The sequence below is a fragment of the Sarcophilus harrisii genome, chromosome 1 (assembly GCF_902635505.1).
Source record: "Sarcophilus harrisii chromosome 1, mSarHar1.11, whole genome shotgun sequence".
Classification (NCBI taxonomy): domain Eukaryota; kingdom Metazoa; phylum Chordata; class Mammalia; order Dasyuromorphia; family Dasyuridae; genus Sarcophilus; species Sarcophilus harrisii.
The window spans coordinates 683,247,565-683,263,623 of record NC_045426.1 but is presented as its reverse complement, the minus strand read 5'-3'; the positions used below and the strand labels follow the sequence as shown (position 1 = coordinate 683,263,623).

Below are 16,059 nucleotides of genomic sequence, written 5' to 3'. Positions count from 1 at the left end.
CTTTTGTCATTATGAGGTCCACACATGTGCCTTTATCAGGGAGCAGTCATTGTTCTCCCTTCTTCCTCAGACCCCATGTTGCACCTTCCAGCACCTATGGTGCTACTTTATTGCCCCTTGGAGGACAGGCAGCATTAGCTCCTTCGTCTTCATTAAGAATTTCAATTTGTGTTTGTTAGTCCTTATTTTTCAAACTGCTTGGGAACTTGTTTCATCAACATCTTTTGAACATGGTTGTAAGAGAGCTTCTTCAGCACAGAACCTCTAAATATGCTACCTTTTTCCTTATCTCAGTTGCCTCTTACCTGTTTTATACCTTGACATTTCCTCTTTCACTACTTTCTGTTTTTCTTCTTTTTCCTTTAGGGCCTTCTTTTAGCTTTCTTCTTTTTCAGATTGAGTAGTTCTTCTTCAACTTGGCATCTTATTCTCCTGTTTCTTTGCACCAAATTCAGACTCTAGCTTATTTACAATTTCAAAGCTCTCCAAATTGTCTTCACAATTTTCTCTTTCACATTTAACAAAATTCTTCTTTTCCAAGCCTTTACACTTTATAGTCTTTTTCTGAAATCAAAGTTGGGGAAAGTATCATATTATTTTATTTCTTCCACCTTTCTCAGGGCTTCCTGACTTGAAAAAAGTGGTAATGATACCATATGTGAGCTCCAGTGAGAAGATTGACATTTCGAAGATTCCTCATAGGTAAGCTGATTTAATGTTTTGACCTGCTTTAGTATTCCCATAGGAAGAATAACTCTTTATGAGAATAGAGGTTGAGAGAGCTCTGGAAGTGAGGTGTGAAAGAAACTATAAGACTGAGATTCCAAGCCAAGGTCCTTGTGTAGAGAGATTTCAGTAAACTCATGACCTTGGGTGAGGAAAAATTACAAATTTATTTTTTCTAACTTCTAACTGAAATTTGGTGATTCTTTCAGTTATAAATTAAATTCTATTTTAAATTGTTCTGAGAAGGGATTCATAGGTTTCACCAGGCTGATAAAAGGATCAAAGTCAAGTCATCAAACATTTATTAACAGCCAGCTTTTGCCAGATACTGCCAAGTTCTGAGAATACAAATACAAGCAAAAAGAAGGATAATTCCTGTTCTTCAGGAACTTACATTCTAATGGGGGAAGACAACTCATAAAGGGGAGTTAAAAAAAGCAAGGGATGTAGGACAGTGGGAGTAGAGAGTGTATGTAGAAAGTTGAAAAATGTGTACAAAGAAGCCTGGAGAGGAGGGAAAGCTGGCCTGGTCCTCTCCCTCAAAGGGAGGTTCTGGAGGGGAAGGGGCCATAAGGCTACTTATGGGGAAAGGGACAGGGTGGGATAAGAAGGCTGCTGGAGATTGGAGCACAGAGTCCATAGAGTCATGAGTGAGGTCCTGAGAGGAGTGGCCCCTTTTATTCTGAGACCCAGAGAAGAGAGGGACTTAACCATCTTATGTGGTAGGTAAGTGTCAGAGCTGGGATGGGAACCTAGGTTCCCGGACCTCATTGCATTCAGTGACCTGTCTTGAACAATTATGGAATTATTCCAGGTAGGCTGTAATGAGGGCTCCAGGAGTAATACTGCATCTGTCACTCAGAGGTGGGGAGAGTGCAGTGGTCCAGGGAAGCTTTAGTGAGGAGGAGCAGGATGACTAGTCCTAGGTGTGCTCTGAGTTCTGGGCAAGGTTTGTATGGAGCACTTAAAGGAAGTTGGATTAGAAGTGAGGATGGTGGGTGTTGAGTGGTCAGCCTGAAGGTGCTGATTGGTTGCTATGATGATGGATGAAGTGAGGATCAGCTTCGTCCGCAGTGAAGAGTCCATAGTAGTAAGTAAAATGAACTCATCTGAAAGTGGGAGTCAGCTTGATGGGTCCATGTCATTAAGGCTTTTTCTCTTTTTTGGTAATTGGTAGATTAAAGTGGTTTGGCTGGACAGGGGGTTTGTGGATTTTGGAATTCTGGTCTTGCCTCTGCCACAGGCTCGCTGTAACTGTCACCAGGTTATTTTATCTCTCTGGGTCTCGGCTTACTTGTCTGTGAATTGGATATGAGGGACAGGAATTTAGCATATCAGAATTGGAATCATCTCTCTGGTTCTTTCACAAGGAGTTTTCTGGCTCGAAAGTCCTATTTTTAGTAGTTCTAGGCAGGGAATTAGAATTAATGGTGTGATTCTGCCTTTGTTGCAAACTGAGTATAAAGCTTTGAAATGTCTAAGTTGGGCATCTCTTACATTCAGAATGTGTTTATCAGTAATGGAGAATATTGGCTAGGCTGCATTATCCACTTCATTTAGCTTTGTATAATACAAGAAGCTTCCCTCATTAAACCTTTGCAGTTCACCTGCCAGTACTATTCGTCTTTGGTTTCTGGATGCCCCAGATAAACTAAAAACACATCTCTACACAGGTACAGTGACCAGGTTGGAATAAAAACATCCTCTGAACTTTCCAGTTTTAGCAAAGTAACAAAAGTGGTAGAAATTTGGTTTGATTTCTCATTCATTTGAAAAAAGAAAAAAAAAGGCTTTTTGTCAGGTGTACTGTTGGATTAAGTATTTTATATAAATGAAATTCCTATAGGAGTAGAGGCATAAACAAGCCTTTTTTTGGCCATAAAAATCAGCAGTGAATAACATTGACATTTGTAAGTAGTGTGGGGTGTTTATTTATTATAGAGATACCTTCTTTTTGATGTACTTTTTAAATCTTTGGTGCTCCCCAGGGTCAGGCTCCTAGAGTCCTTAAGGATTCTGTCTAATATAAGAAAGCACAACATCACTTTGAACCAGTGCCTAACATAGAGTAAATGTTGGCTGACAGATGGAAGTTCTCTGCTTTTATTGCAACATTGTCATCCTTAGCAAATGTCTTTAGGCTAAATTTCTTTTCTTTTTTCTTTCCAATGACAGGTAGAAAAATACATTTGCTAAATAGCACAGCAGTTGGACTTTGTATGAACAAAGGATGAGGGATGGGGAGTCAGGGTTTATGAGCTCTTTGGGGGCTTTAGAGATTCTCAGTTCTTTCACCTGATAACCATGTGATTTGGAGGAATTCACTTCACCACCCTGGGCCTCAGTTTACTTACATGTAAAATAAAGGAATTAGATAAGATTATTTATCTTTATGGTTTCTGTTTCTATTGATCTCAAGGTAGAAAAAAGGCACTTCAGTGGGTCTTGCCTTTTTCTGTGACTGAGTGACTATGGTTGGTTATAACTGAGGGAGAAGGCCTGTTAGATGACCGTCTGCAAACTTCCATGAGTTGCCTTTCATTCTTAAGGAGCAGCTTGCAGCACTTGCTTCTTACTGGGTATAAGGCACATAGCTGCAAAAAGTTTGCCTGGCTCCCAGTGAAAGTCATTGAGTGAATTTTGAAGTTGCAGAGAGAGGTATCCCTCTTGTAATACAGAAAAAGTGAATTATTTTCTCTCCATAGCACAACCACTCAGAGGCAGTCTAACCTAGTGGCTGGAGCTGGCCTTGGAAACAAGTTCATATCTTAGCTCTGATACATATTGGCTAGGGTAATCAATCTGTGGCAAGTGCTTGAACTTTAGTGCTTTAGAGAGTTTTCTTAAACTCTCCTACCCATGGCATATGCAACAATTTGGACCTGCTAGACTGCCTTTGCCCTATGTTTTAGAGAGGAGGAGTTTGCAAATAAGAATAAGAATAATTGTCTAGTGCTAACTAGGTATCATCTTGCTAAATTCTTTATAATTATCATCTCATTTAATCTTTGCAACAATCTTGGGAAGTAAGTATTGTTATTACCCTATGTTACATATGAGGAAATTGAAATAAAACAGAAGTTAAATGACTTGTCCAGAATCATACAGCTAATAAGTGTCTGGGGTTTGCATTTGATCACAGATCTTCCTGTTTCTAGTCCCTTCACTCTATTCACTGCACCACTGAGCTGCCCAAATCACCTAATTCATGAAAACAGGGGAAATTAATCTCTTTAAAAGTGAAAGTTGCCACATTTATTTAAAGAGCCATTTTAATAGCGATGGCATACAAACAATGAATGTGATAATTACAGATGATTTTTATTTGCTGAGTTCATTAAATTAAGCATTTCTAAAATTCTCCAACATCTCCTAAGATCCAATTTAAAGGGCTTTATGTTAGCTAAGTAGAGCTCCATGCCTTCCTTCCCTTACACCAAAAGATCTTCAGGGGCAAGCCCAGCAGTTTACTTAGCCTAAGTGTAAGAAGGCTTTTAATCAGCCAGTTGGCCACTAGGCAATGGGTATTTTGGCTTATGGTAGGTCTTAAAAACCTTAGGCAGATTATAGTAGAGTATGTGCACTGCTGAATTAGAGTAAATTTAGCCAAAGAAGCTTGGCCTTGTCCATTGGCTTTGTGACTGGTAAAGCAATTACAACCACATTTGTTTTGAACTGCTACAAAATGAAAAATTGTTATTCGTTTAAATGGACTTTTCTTTATTTGGATGAAATCAGTGATGTTTAACTATGTATTTTTTCAGTTTACAGCATCCAATGCTATTATCTTCTGGAAAGATTAGGGTTCCATTGTGAGTGAAGAACATTTCTCATATGGCCCCTAGGATTATATGCCATAGTTCGGAAAATCCTGAATGATCTGTAACAACTTTGTTTTCTGTATCTGTCTACAGCATATTTCTAGATGACTTCCTTGGAGCTGGGAAAGGAGACCAGGCCCCCCAATTGGAGTTTGAGCAGCTGCCTTTCAACCATCCCCTCTTTATTATGTTTTCCTCGGGTACCACTGGTGCTCCAAAGTGCATGGTGCATTCCGCTGGGGTAGGTCACCCTTCCATGGCTCAGAGAAGGTGTTTGTCACAATGTGTGTTGCTTTAGAGAAGTACTGTTAATCCTCATTTGATGAGTGAAGAAATGGAGGATGACAGTTTGTGGGGCTTTTCTAATTTGGCGGCAGCTGCCAGTGTTAAAGCCCTCCTGAGTAGTGGGCATTGTTGGCATCAGGAGAAATAATGCTGGTGGAAACCCAAGTGGTTTTTTAGAAATGCAAATAAATGTTACCAAATTCATTTGGAATCTACTGCCGTAGTGCTTGTATTTCTAGTGAACTTCTTTTTCTTGCATATATACATGGACTGAACAAGTGACTTTAGGGACCCAGAATAATTTTACCCTAGTGTAAAGTTGATTATTCATTGCTGTTTCCCCTTGAAACATTGTTCTTTTAAAGAAATAGGGAAAGAAAACATTTGCCAGGCTTTATTTATTTAGTGCCTCACAGTTTACAAAGTGGTTTACAGATACAAACTCATTTGGTCCTTAAGGTCGAGGTGATTGTCCTTATTATTGTCTTCCTACAGATGAGGAGCCCAAGAGTCCCTGAGGGTCAGTCACTTGCCTGTGGTTACACAGCTAATGATGTCAGAGGTAGGAGTCCAGCTGAAATAATCTGGATTCCAAGGCCTGCCTTTCTTTTACTGTTGTACAGTGTTGCTTCTGCATTCCCCAGAATTTAGAAGTCAGGTGTGAAATGAAGAAAATTTGGAAACAAGTGGAAATAAAGACATTATCACACTTTAGCATTATCTGTAGTTCTAAAGTCACTTTATTAGTTTAGGAACATAAAATTATATCACATATAACTTAGTTTGAGATTAAATTTACTAAGTCCAGCATATTTTGAGCAAAAAAAAATCAATTTTTTAAAATATAAATTTTCAGATTTCTGGGAAAGAATGTATAACTGACCCTTTCTAAAGTGTAACCATTTAAACTAGATGGAAAAAACATCAACAGAAGTAAACTTCATTGGTCAAACAGCTTAAAATTCCTTTGATTTATTATGTATAGTATGGTAACTGAAATCTCCCTTTGCATTACATTCCCCTTGAAAGATCTTAGAAATCTGTTTTGTCTGTCTTGTTTGAAATTTAATCTGAACTTCTGCCAGCGTTCTCGTGCTTACCTCACTGCAAGAAAGGTATTTGAATACAGAGAGAAATATCTTAAAGTCTCTTATTTGAAATACTAAGCTTAAAATAGAGGAAAAGCCATGGGAGAAACAAAATCTTGTGGTTATCAGCCTATTTTCTTTATTAAATGAATTCATCATTTTGTAATAAAGATTATGAGTTTACATGTGTGTCCTCTTTTAAGCAAAATAACATAGAAAATACATAATTATAGAAGAGAAAAGTTTAGGATGATTGTTTATTTATCATATGACATACCAGGAAATTCACTTAAATAATGCTTTAAAATCAGATTCGTTTTACAAAAGTTAAATTTCTTAAAAGTTTTTTGAGTATTGTGTTCCTCTAATTTTTTGTCATTTCTACTTTTCTCCAAATTATAATCTTCTCTCTTTGAGGGTAGCACTTATCCTTGAACTTTGCTATTTCTTTTAAATCTTTTTTCTTGAAGTAAAGTTGTTCAAGTCCAAGAGAATAGGGGAAGGGAAGAAAGGGAGGAGATAAACAAATCATTTTTCTCTGTTCTTCTCTGTTTTAAAGGAAACTAGATCTATAGAGTAACTATTTATAATTTTGAATGGAAAGATCAGTCAGCAGAGGCTCAAAAATTATTTGAATGTTTTTTAATAAGAATTTAGAGAGAAAGGGAATGTAAGTATACTTTTTTGTGCATTTTGTGCATTTGATCATTTATTTTCCTCTTAGTAATTCCTCATATTGGTGTTAATTTACATTAGTCAGATAACAGTTGTTCATTGGTCGATAATTTTTTTTTGGTATTATTCTAAAGAAATATTTCAGTTTATTCTTTTGCCCCCTCTCTTTTCTTCCTTTTTTGCTGGTGAGATTCCTGAGGTCTTTGATGAACCCTAAGGGATTGGCCTCAGTAATGAAGATGAGGGAGAAAGGCTCTGCTGTTTCTGCAGACCAGATTGACTGAGGTGCAGTACCTTGGGCAGTCTCCTTCCTGCCCTCTCTGTTGCTTCTAGGAGAGTCCTTGTGGTGTGGTGGAAGGAGCATAGCTCATTAGGTTCAGCAGGGAGCTGGGCCTTGGATCCTTGCTACTAGCCTAATGACCCTTAGCGATTCAGTAAACACCATCGAGCCTTGTTTTCCTCCTTGGTAAAGAAAGGGGAAATAATACCCTTGTAGTTCCTGTCTTCTAGACTGTTAAGAAAATCAGAGATCTTGCTGGCCTAGTCTGATTGTCAACATTCCTCCTTTTCCTTGTTGTTAGATTATTAAACAGGTGGGCACTGTCCCCAGCTTTCTTCTCAGGGGATGAAGCTGCCTTAGATAAGGCCCTTTTGCTTCAAGGTCAATGTAAATCCTTGGAGGCACAGCTATGGATTTAGATCTAAGAACAGAGAGCTCAGGAGGCCCATGGAGGCCCATCTTTCCTTTCAGTGTACATCTCCCTGTTTTTATTTCATTCTTCCCAAGCTCTGATTATCTAATTTGATAAAAACTCTGAGCCAGAGAAGAGCAGTTCTCTTTTGCTCTTTAGAATCTGTTCTGTTTGTCTCAATCACTAAACATCTATAAAGTGCCTGCTACATGTCAGCCACTGTGCTGGTTGTTGGGGATACAAATTCAGAGCGAAACAATCCCTACTCACAAATAGCTATAGTGTATAAGAAGCATGAACCATCTATTGTCCTTCCTACTCCTTCTTCCCCCCGACCCCAAAATCATGACATGTTGTAGAAGTTAGAATTCAGCAGAAGAGTGACCTGGTCTCAGATTATTCATTTTAGGCCCTTGGCTGAGTCCTAAATTTTAACTTCCAGTCTGCTAAGTACACAGATGACTAGTAGGTGGCAGTGTTCTGCCATTTGTCACACTGATGACATCAGATCCAGGCCAATTCATCTCAGTTGGAAAGGGAATGATGATTTGTACAGAGTTTTATTCTGTATTTGTTTTCAAAAGCATATGCTGTTTACATTGGGGGCCTCATCTTTATTGTAGGCTCTTATCTATCATTTTTATTTTCAGCTTACACTTGGCAGGTTCCACACAAGACCCTTTAGTCCATCCAGCACCAGAAAATATGGAGAGTTTTAGAGCCCCTTGACATTTTTCTGTCCAATTCATTAGCATTCCCTAGGTATCAGAGACAGCAGGATGACACAATGAAATTCCTCATCACTTCACAAGAACTCAGAAATCAAGTTTCTTAGAATGAGAAAAAATGTGTATTTTTTAGTTTTCCTTGAGCAATGTGCCTGAGATACCTGTATATATTTTGTACTAAGAGGTCTTGTCTTAAAAAGAAAATAGCTCCATTGAATGTGTTTTTGTTTCCTGTTTTTTTAGGGTACCCTAATCCAGCATCTCAAGGAACACATTCTTCATGGGGACACAACTAGCAGTGACATCATTATGTACTATACCACAGTAAGTATTTTGCTTTTTGTTCCAGATGTCTAGAAAGAGTTGTGTGTATTTAAATAAAACTCTTTTCTCCTTTTTCTTTCCCCTTTATCTCTGACTGTGAAACACCTTCAGTAATTTAGCATGTTTTCCCTTGCTTATATTTCTTTCCTCCACAACTATGCACATTAATAGAATCCCTGAAGTAGTAGTAAAACAAAAATCAGACCATTTTGGATCATTGGTCTATGAGGAGGATTCTTTTCCTGAATCTCAACACTTGCTTGTCATTATTGCCTGTGTCTCTTCTCCTTGACTTGACTAAATATCGCCCTGTTCTTTGCTGCCCACTGTGACTTCAGTCTGTACCAACCTTTCTGTATGTGGTGTTGGAGTCTGAGAAAGGATGGTGTTTACCTGAGTAATGGGATAGAAAAGCTGCCGTGGGAACATTCAGTAAAGGTTAGGTTTCCAGTCTGGAAAGATCAGGACTATTGGGCGTTTGTTTGAGATTTTTAATTGATAGAGATGAATGTATAGAGCAAATGGTTTTTTTCCCACTGAATTCCAGACATTGGAATATTCCTGGCTTGCCTTTGTGAAGCCTGAAAGAGGTAAGTTTAAGAACAAATAAAAGAATACTACTTTATTTACAGGATAGTAATCATAAGGAACTTTTTCTCTGAAGAGTAACACAAGCTTGAAAATATGAATAGGTTTGGAAATTGAGTCCTAAAATCTTTTAGAAGAACATAAGGCTTTTGAGGGAGAACTGTTTCAATTCTGTATCCTCAGATGCTATCATAGTACCATACTCAGTGGCTCTTACTACTTTATTTAATGAATTAGAAGAGATTCTAGAAGGCATTTTGTCCAGTTGCTTTGTTGATAAATAGGAAAACTGTGTTACAGAATTATACCTCATAGGGTCAAGAAAGCTAGTTAGTGGTAAAGTCAGCATTAGGGCACAATGGCCCGTTAGTCCAATAGTTTTTCTACTATACTATGTTGCTTTTGGCAGGGAAAAGATAACAAAATTTTAATGATATATTTGAAATCCCATATTGTACGGCATGCCCCGCTCCCTTCTGCCTAGTATTGGGGCTGAAGATTTACCCTGGGGAATGGGGATGGGAAGAGGGTTAGTCCTTTCTCAGATTAGGGCTGTGTTGTGTGCTGGTAAAAAGGTAGGAAAGGGGAGAGAATAGCCTATATCCATTTGACTAGCATGTGTTGCTCAAACAAATTGACTCAAGGAATTTCTGTGTCTTTGAGGAGTGCTGACATCCAGCACCTGTCCCTTGGAACCAGGATTATAGTAAGCATTGGATTGATATTATTCATTCAAATTTTTTACTTTGTATTCTTTCCTGAGTTCAATAAATCAACATTTTATGGACCTGAGGTTTTGAATTTTAAAAAGCATCCATCCACTAAAGGGAGGAGACAGCTCAGTCTTCTTTGGAGTTTGATGACTTAAAACAATAGGGTCTTTCATCAGCTCATAGAAATGCTTGTGGATCTGGGCTGTTTGTTCAGATGGCAGATTTAAACTGAGCCTCTTATGGTTTGGAATAGTTTCATCTTTATGCAGACTATTTCCATCATAACCTATTTAGCAAATGAGATAATGCATTCTGAAGTACCTTAAACTATAAAGAGATATACACTTGTAAGGGATGATGATTGTCTGTAGCATTATAGTATTATCTTTATTAAGTGGCGTCATCTATGTGCCAAAAATCAGCTGTACCAGGCCAATGACACCTCTTCCTTGTCCTTTTGCAGTCTTATTGATTATGAATAGAAAGATAGTACTGCTATTTAGGACTCCCACACATTTTCTTCTCTTTGTTGTAATATTATCAAGCTGGAAGGAGGGCTTCTTATTAGTTTTTTTTTTTTTTAAAAACAAAACAAGTTTCATTGTCTTTTTAAAAATTAGCAGCATTTAAATGAGAATTGCCAGCTAAACCCAATTTCATATTGTCCTTTCTGTAATATTTAATAGGGAAGTTTAAATTGGCCTTTTTTGAGAAACAGGGTTATGTTATTGTTGGTTATTTCCAGATAGGAAGAATTAAGGTGTTCTGGTGTGTACTCTGGTGATTTGCATTTTTATGATTTTTGTGGTGTTCACCCATACAGTGCATTTCCTAGGCAAACAGTTTAGTTGATATACAGCTTGTATTTCTTCACACCTTCTTTTCCTTTGTTCTTTTAGGTCAGATTACATTAGGGAGAGAGCCTTTATTTAGTAGGCACTGATCTTCCATGTTAGCACTTTATAATTTTGTCCTTAACTGCAGATTTATACCCTAGAGAGAGTACAGCATTTCATTTCCTCATTTGGAGGATTCCTAGAACTAAATGAGGAGGAGAATGGGTCTCTGGTTCTCTGTTTACTGCCAAGTGAATTATAGTGCTTGAAGTTGGTCTTCCAGTGTTCTTCTTATGTGTGGAGAATAACCATATTCTCAATCTCTTCTTTTCCCTGCTTGTCTGACTCTTGCCCTGTTGCCTTTTAAAATTCCTTTGAGTTAACCATGTCCATGTTCATGTGCCCTACATATTCTTTCATGTTGCACTGAATGTATAAAATGTCTTAATTGTGGGAGAGGGAGTAAGCCTTCTTGACCCATCATAGATGGCTGCGGTCCAAGTACATAAGAAACTGCGTGAATGGAGAGACCTCTCAGTGTAAACATTGGTTCTTTTGTCTCTTCTAGACTGGCTGGATGATGTGGAATTGGCTGGTGTCTGTGCTTGCAACAGGAGCTTCCGTGGTCTTGTATGATGGTTCTCCCTTGGTCCCAACAGCTAATGTGCTCTGGGATTTGGTGGACAGACTAGGGTAGGTAAATAAGATGCTAAACATCTGTTAGTTTTCAGTGATGAAAAGGACTTAGAAAGTAATGACAACTGTTCTCAATATGTTCCTGTAGGCAGCTAAATTCCGTTTATTGGGAAGGGCATTTGGAATAAAACTGAAAATATTCTCCTGCCCTTGTACAAAATTGGGTTGGCTTTTCCTTGGAATATTATATGCAATTGTGGTTCAAGGCAGGACAGCATAAATGATCAAGGGGAATGGAAGATTTCTGGGGCTAGCGGCATGAGAACAGGCCAAAATGATGAAAGCCCTCTTTGGTCTGCGAAGATTAAGGTTCAGAAAAAGGAGTATGAAGGAAATGACTGAAGTCTGAAAAGTCATGAAGGATCTAAACAGAATGAATACAGACTTAGATGAAGTGAATAGGAATTCTCTTTTGTACAGAAGGACAAATCAAGTAAAAGAACCCAAAATGGGCTGAGGGAATCCTCTGCAGATTTTAGGGTGAAAAATTGGCAAGATTATAGCCAATGAGAGGGTATGGAATGGGGGTTTGGGAGGGCCCGTTGAGGTGAGATGAGATGTGTATTGATGGATACCTAATGGATGACAGGGTTGAAAGCCATGATTAAAATAGTGTAGTTAGGGCTATTTGGACCACAATGGGAGGTTGATTAATCAATAGTCATTTATTAAGCACTTGGAACCAAAGATTATTAAGGACAATCCTACTTGTCCTTAGAACTTACTGGTTCTCATCGGAAGCAGAATCTTGGGTTGGTTCAATCATTGGCTCTAATTCAGTTTGACATTTTTTAGCTCTTTTTTTTTGTTCAAGAAACACTATTTATTCTTTGAGCCAGTCCAAGAAATTGTCTTAGGTTTCTCTGCAGTACTATTGCAAGTATCCATCTGGTAATACCACATTAGAGAGTCTGATCTTCCTAGATTCAATAATAAAATGTTAAGATTTTAGGAAACAGACACAAGCCAGTATAAATCAAGATGTTGACCAATTCTTTGGTGCATGGATTATAGGAAGGTGTGTTTATTTTATAGGAAGCAAGGTAGGGGAAAAATGAATGGTCTCATATTTGCCTTTCTGTTTCCTTTTAGAGTGTCATTAGGAAATGTCAAAAGATCTTTTTCATGAGGATCTTCTTTGCTAGATAAATTACCCCAAAGTCTTTAGAATTTATTTGGGTTAATACATTTTAGCAAAGATTCTTTATTTCTTTTTGGTCAAGAATGATTTTTTTTTTTTTTTAATAAAGAATCTAGATACATTCATGAAATTAGGAATAAACCCCAGACTTAAATGTAATTACTCTTTAGTTTTGTACTGTTCCTGGTAGAAAATAGGAAGAAAAATGACTGTTTTTAAGTTTTTGTTCATTCATCTTTTAAATACAGTTTTGCCTGGTTTTTGTAATATTTAAATGCTGACATTTGGCTCATTCTGTTAGGGTATTTTCTAATGAGGCTGTATCCACAGAAAGGTTAATAAAATCCCTTGGAACTTGGATTGAAGGAAGATCTCTTTTTATATGTTGTAGGCAGCTTTTGAAAGCAGCCTGCAGATAGAAAAATTATATTGGTATGTTTAGAGGGATATGATTCTTCTCAGGACACGTTAGTTACAAAGCAGAAGATAAGGCCATAAGGGAAGCTCATCTTTGCACTCATCTATTTAAATGGTTATGTTTATGTGTGCTATTAATGGCTTATTTAAATTTATGCATGGCTATATAGGGAAAATGAGGGACTAATTGGAAGGAAGAGAAGTGAATTAGGATGACCATTGCAGCAGTAACTGACAATTCGAAGGAGGAGAAGCCACAGGTTCTCCATTTTAGCTTTGTCTCCCTCTTTCTAAAAAAAGCACTGATGCTGAATTAAATGCAGTCACTAATAAACTGTTGCTTCCTCTTTAAATTAATGACTGTTCAGAACTTGTGGAGTTTAAAACAGAGCCTTGAAATTCCTATGATGTTTTAACTAAGATAGATAAATTTAAATATTAAACCTTGTTGATCACTGAAGATTTTATCATACCATGAATAAGGAATTTTGAAGGAATTAACAAGAATTCTTTTATTTATTTTTTTAAAGCTATTATTTTGTTTTCTTTATTGGGGAGATATCTAGAACACCTTGTCAAATGCATGTGGGACAGTTTGGATGAATGGTTTCTATTAGGGACAGAACTTAGTTTCCTGCTGGGTTTTGCTAGTAATTGGGTTGGCACTGAGTTGTATTCGTTGTTTACTTTTGCTTATCTGTGACTGGGTATTATCATAATGCTGTAGTAAGAGATGATAAGATCCTGTAGGTTAAATCAGCTTTCTTTTAGTGAAAGTTAATCATTTTGGGAGTTACTCCCGGGGTCATTTAGTAAATGATTACTTCAGTAATTTACTAGAATGTGATTACTATGTTAAAGCAGTGATTTGCTGAGGGCTCCCCTTGTGGCCTGAAAGAATTCATATACTTTCCAGAGAGGTTGAACTATCTGTCCTGGGCAGAGCTTTTGAAGACATTTTTAGTTTGTGGTGCTGGCTGGGTGACTATTTTAGTAACACCTTTCAAGTCCCTGTTAAAAGTGCTATGTAATAAACACAAACACTGTTCCATTCTGTGCCAGTCTCCTCACTTGACCTCTTCCTAATTTGGTAGAAGGGAAACAATGCCATTCTGTGGCTGGTCTCCTGCCTTCCAGGGAGTAGGGAAGAAACTCCATGTCAGCTGGCTCACACAGATGCCGTTCCATCAGGCTTCTCCTGCACGTCTGTTGACCTGGCCTAGCCTGCCCTCAGGGAAGGAAGCTACCCTTGCTTGTCCCTCTTTCGTGCTGCTTAAAGCCCTGAGAGCATACTACCGGGCCAAAATCTGAGAGATGTTGATAACCAGCAGTTTTGTGAGCCTCAGATGAGATAATGGATAGAAAGCTAATCTTCAATCCTGCATTACATGTTAGTTATTGTTATTGCTGTTAGCCTTCAGTCACTAAACCTCCAGTCTGATGATGACTTTCTTAACTGAATCTTCTGCTGCAATTGGTGCGTATAGAACGATACAGGAGTGAGCTGCTAAATGTTTAATAATTAGGTTCCATGAAAAAAAAACTGTATGCAACACACATTTAAATTTAATCTGCATTATTAATTTAGAGCTGTTCTTAAATCTAGAAATAAAAAAATAGATTGCTCTGAATTGTAGCAATTTCTGAGACATAATTGCTTACACTGAACAGTTAATTTCTTAGCAAACCAGTTAGAGTTAATTCCACCACACCCTTGTGATAACCAGCCTGAGCTACTCTTCGATAATCAACAAACTCCTATCTGGTCATGTCTTTCTCATTTGATTGATTCTGAATCTTCGGCTATCATTATTCAAGTCTTCTCTTTCTTCCATTGTCTGCTCCCTTATTTTTCTTTCCTTAACACCCCTGCCAAGTGTCCCACTCGAAAGCTACCCATACCTTACATTGTATCCTCTTGATTTCATTTTTTCCTTTTCTATTCCTTCTATTTTCTGGCTCACACTGAAACCTGGCTCCCTCCTGAGCCTCTCTGGTGGCCTTTTCCAATGCTAGCTGCACTTCCATCCATTCCCCACCTCTTCCCACCCTTTTCACCCCAAATAGTTGTAATAAGGGTGGAAGTTAGAATACTTTCTGCTCCCCATGGCTGCTTCCAAGTTCTCTCTCTACCATCATTCCTTAGTAATCTTTGAGTTCGTTCATTCTATCTATACCACCCAATCAAAACTCTAGTGGCTATTGTCTCCAGTATCCTTCTGATTGTTTTTTTTCTCAGCGAGTTCAGTGCCTGACTTACATTCTCTCTGTTCTCGATTGTTGCCTTCATATGAGGGGACTTCAGTTTATATTTTGATACTTCCTCTAAATCATTGTTAAAGAAATGTAAATTAAAACAATTTTGTGATATCTCATATCTGTTAGGTTGGCTAAAATGATAGAGAAAATGAAGGGATTGTGGAAAACTTGGGTCATTAACACACTGTTAGTGGAATTGTGAACTGATATAATCATTTGGGAGAGAAATCTGGAATTATACTCAAAGAATTATAAAACTGTTTATGTTATATATCTTTTAACCCAGCAAAAACATTATTAGATCTGTTCCCACGGTGATCAGGGAAAAAAAAAAAAGAACCTATATGTTCTAAAATGTAGCAGCTCTGTGATAGCAAAGAACTAGAAATTTGGGAGATGCCTATCAATTAGGAAATGGCTAAACAAATTGTAGTATATGATTATATGATAAAATATTACTGTGATGTAAGAAAGGATAAACAGGTTGGTTTTAGAAAAACATGGAAAGACTTGCATGAAATAATGAAGAATGAAATGAGTAGATTCAAGAGAACATTATATACATTAGTGTCATTATTGTTCAAAGCATAACTGTGAATGATCAAGTTGTTCTCAGTATTATAAATACTTAAATAAGCTGCAAAGGTATGTGTCAAATCGTGGGGTGGGGTGGGATGGGGTGAGATGAAAGGAAGGGAAATAGTTTGGAACTTAAAAATGTATCTCTCCCCTCCTCCCCGGAAGTCACCTAAATAAACAAAGGTTGACAACTACAGTCTTAGAAAGTTGTCTAGGCTACTAAAAAATAATTGATTTACCCAAGGTCACATAGCCATTTGTGACTTGAGCTATACTTAAACAGATCTTCTTGACTCCAAGACTGGCTTTCTGTAAATTAGACCATGCTTCCTCTCAATAAAATGAAATCAAATAAAAAAAAAAATTTGTAGACACATTTCTGTTATTTGCTTTGCAAAGAGTGCCAGAGGAAAAGATAATAATTGTAATTGAAAGGAAAGATAGATTTGAGAGTCTAGAGGACAGTGAGAAAAAGCCTGAGACTCAGTTTA

At 37.6% G+C, this 16,059-nt stretch overlaps 1 protein-coding gene across 2 annotated transcripts in view; it reads left to right on the top strand.

Annotated features, from left to right (window-relative positions):
• Nucleotides 1-16,059, top strand: part of AACS (acetoacetyl-CoA synthetase) — an 82,973-nt gene that overhangs the window by 40,922 nt on the left and 25,992 nt on the right. For both annotated transcript variants that reach the window (XM_012542342.3, XM_031948417.1), the window contains exons 7-10: nucleotides 621-702; nucleotides 4,641-4,788; nucleotides 8,259-8,339; nucleotides 11,045-11,169. In XM_012542342.3, the coding sequence (XP_012397796.2) occupies nucleotides 621-702; nucleotides 4,641-4,788; nucleotides 8,259-8,339; nucleotides 11,045-11,169 (436 nt within the window). The remainder of the gene's footprint in view (nucleotides 1-620; nucleotides 703-4,640; nucleotides 4,789-8,258; nucleotides 8,340-11,044; nucleotides 11,170-16,059) is intronic.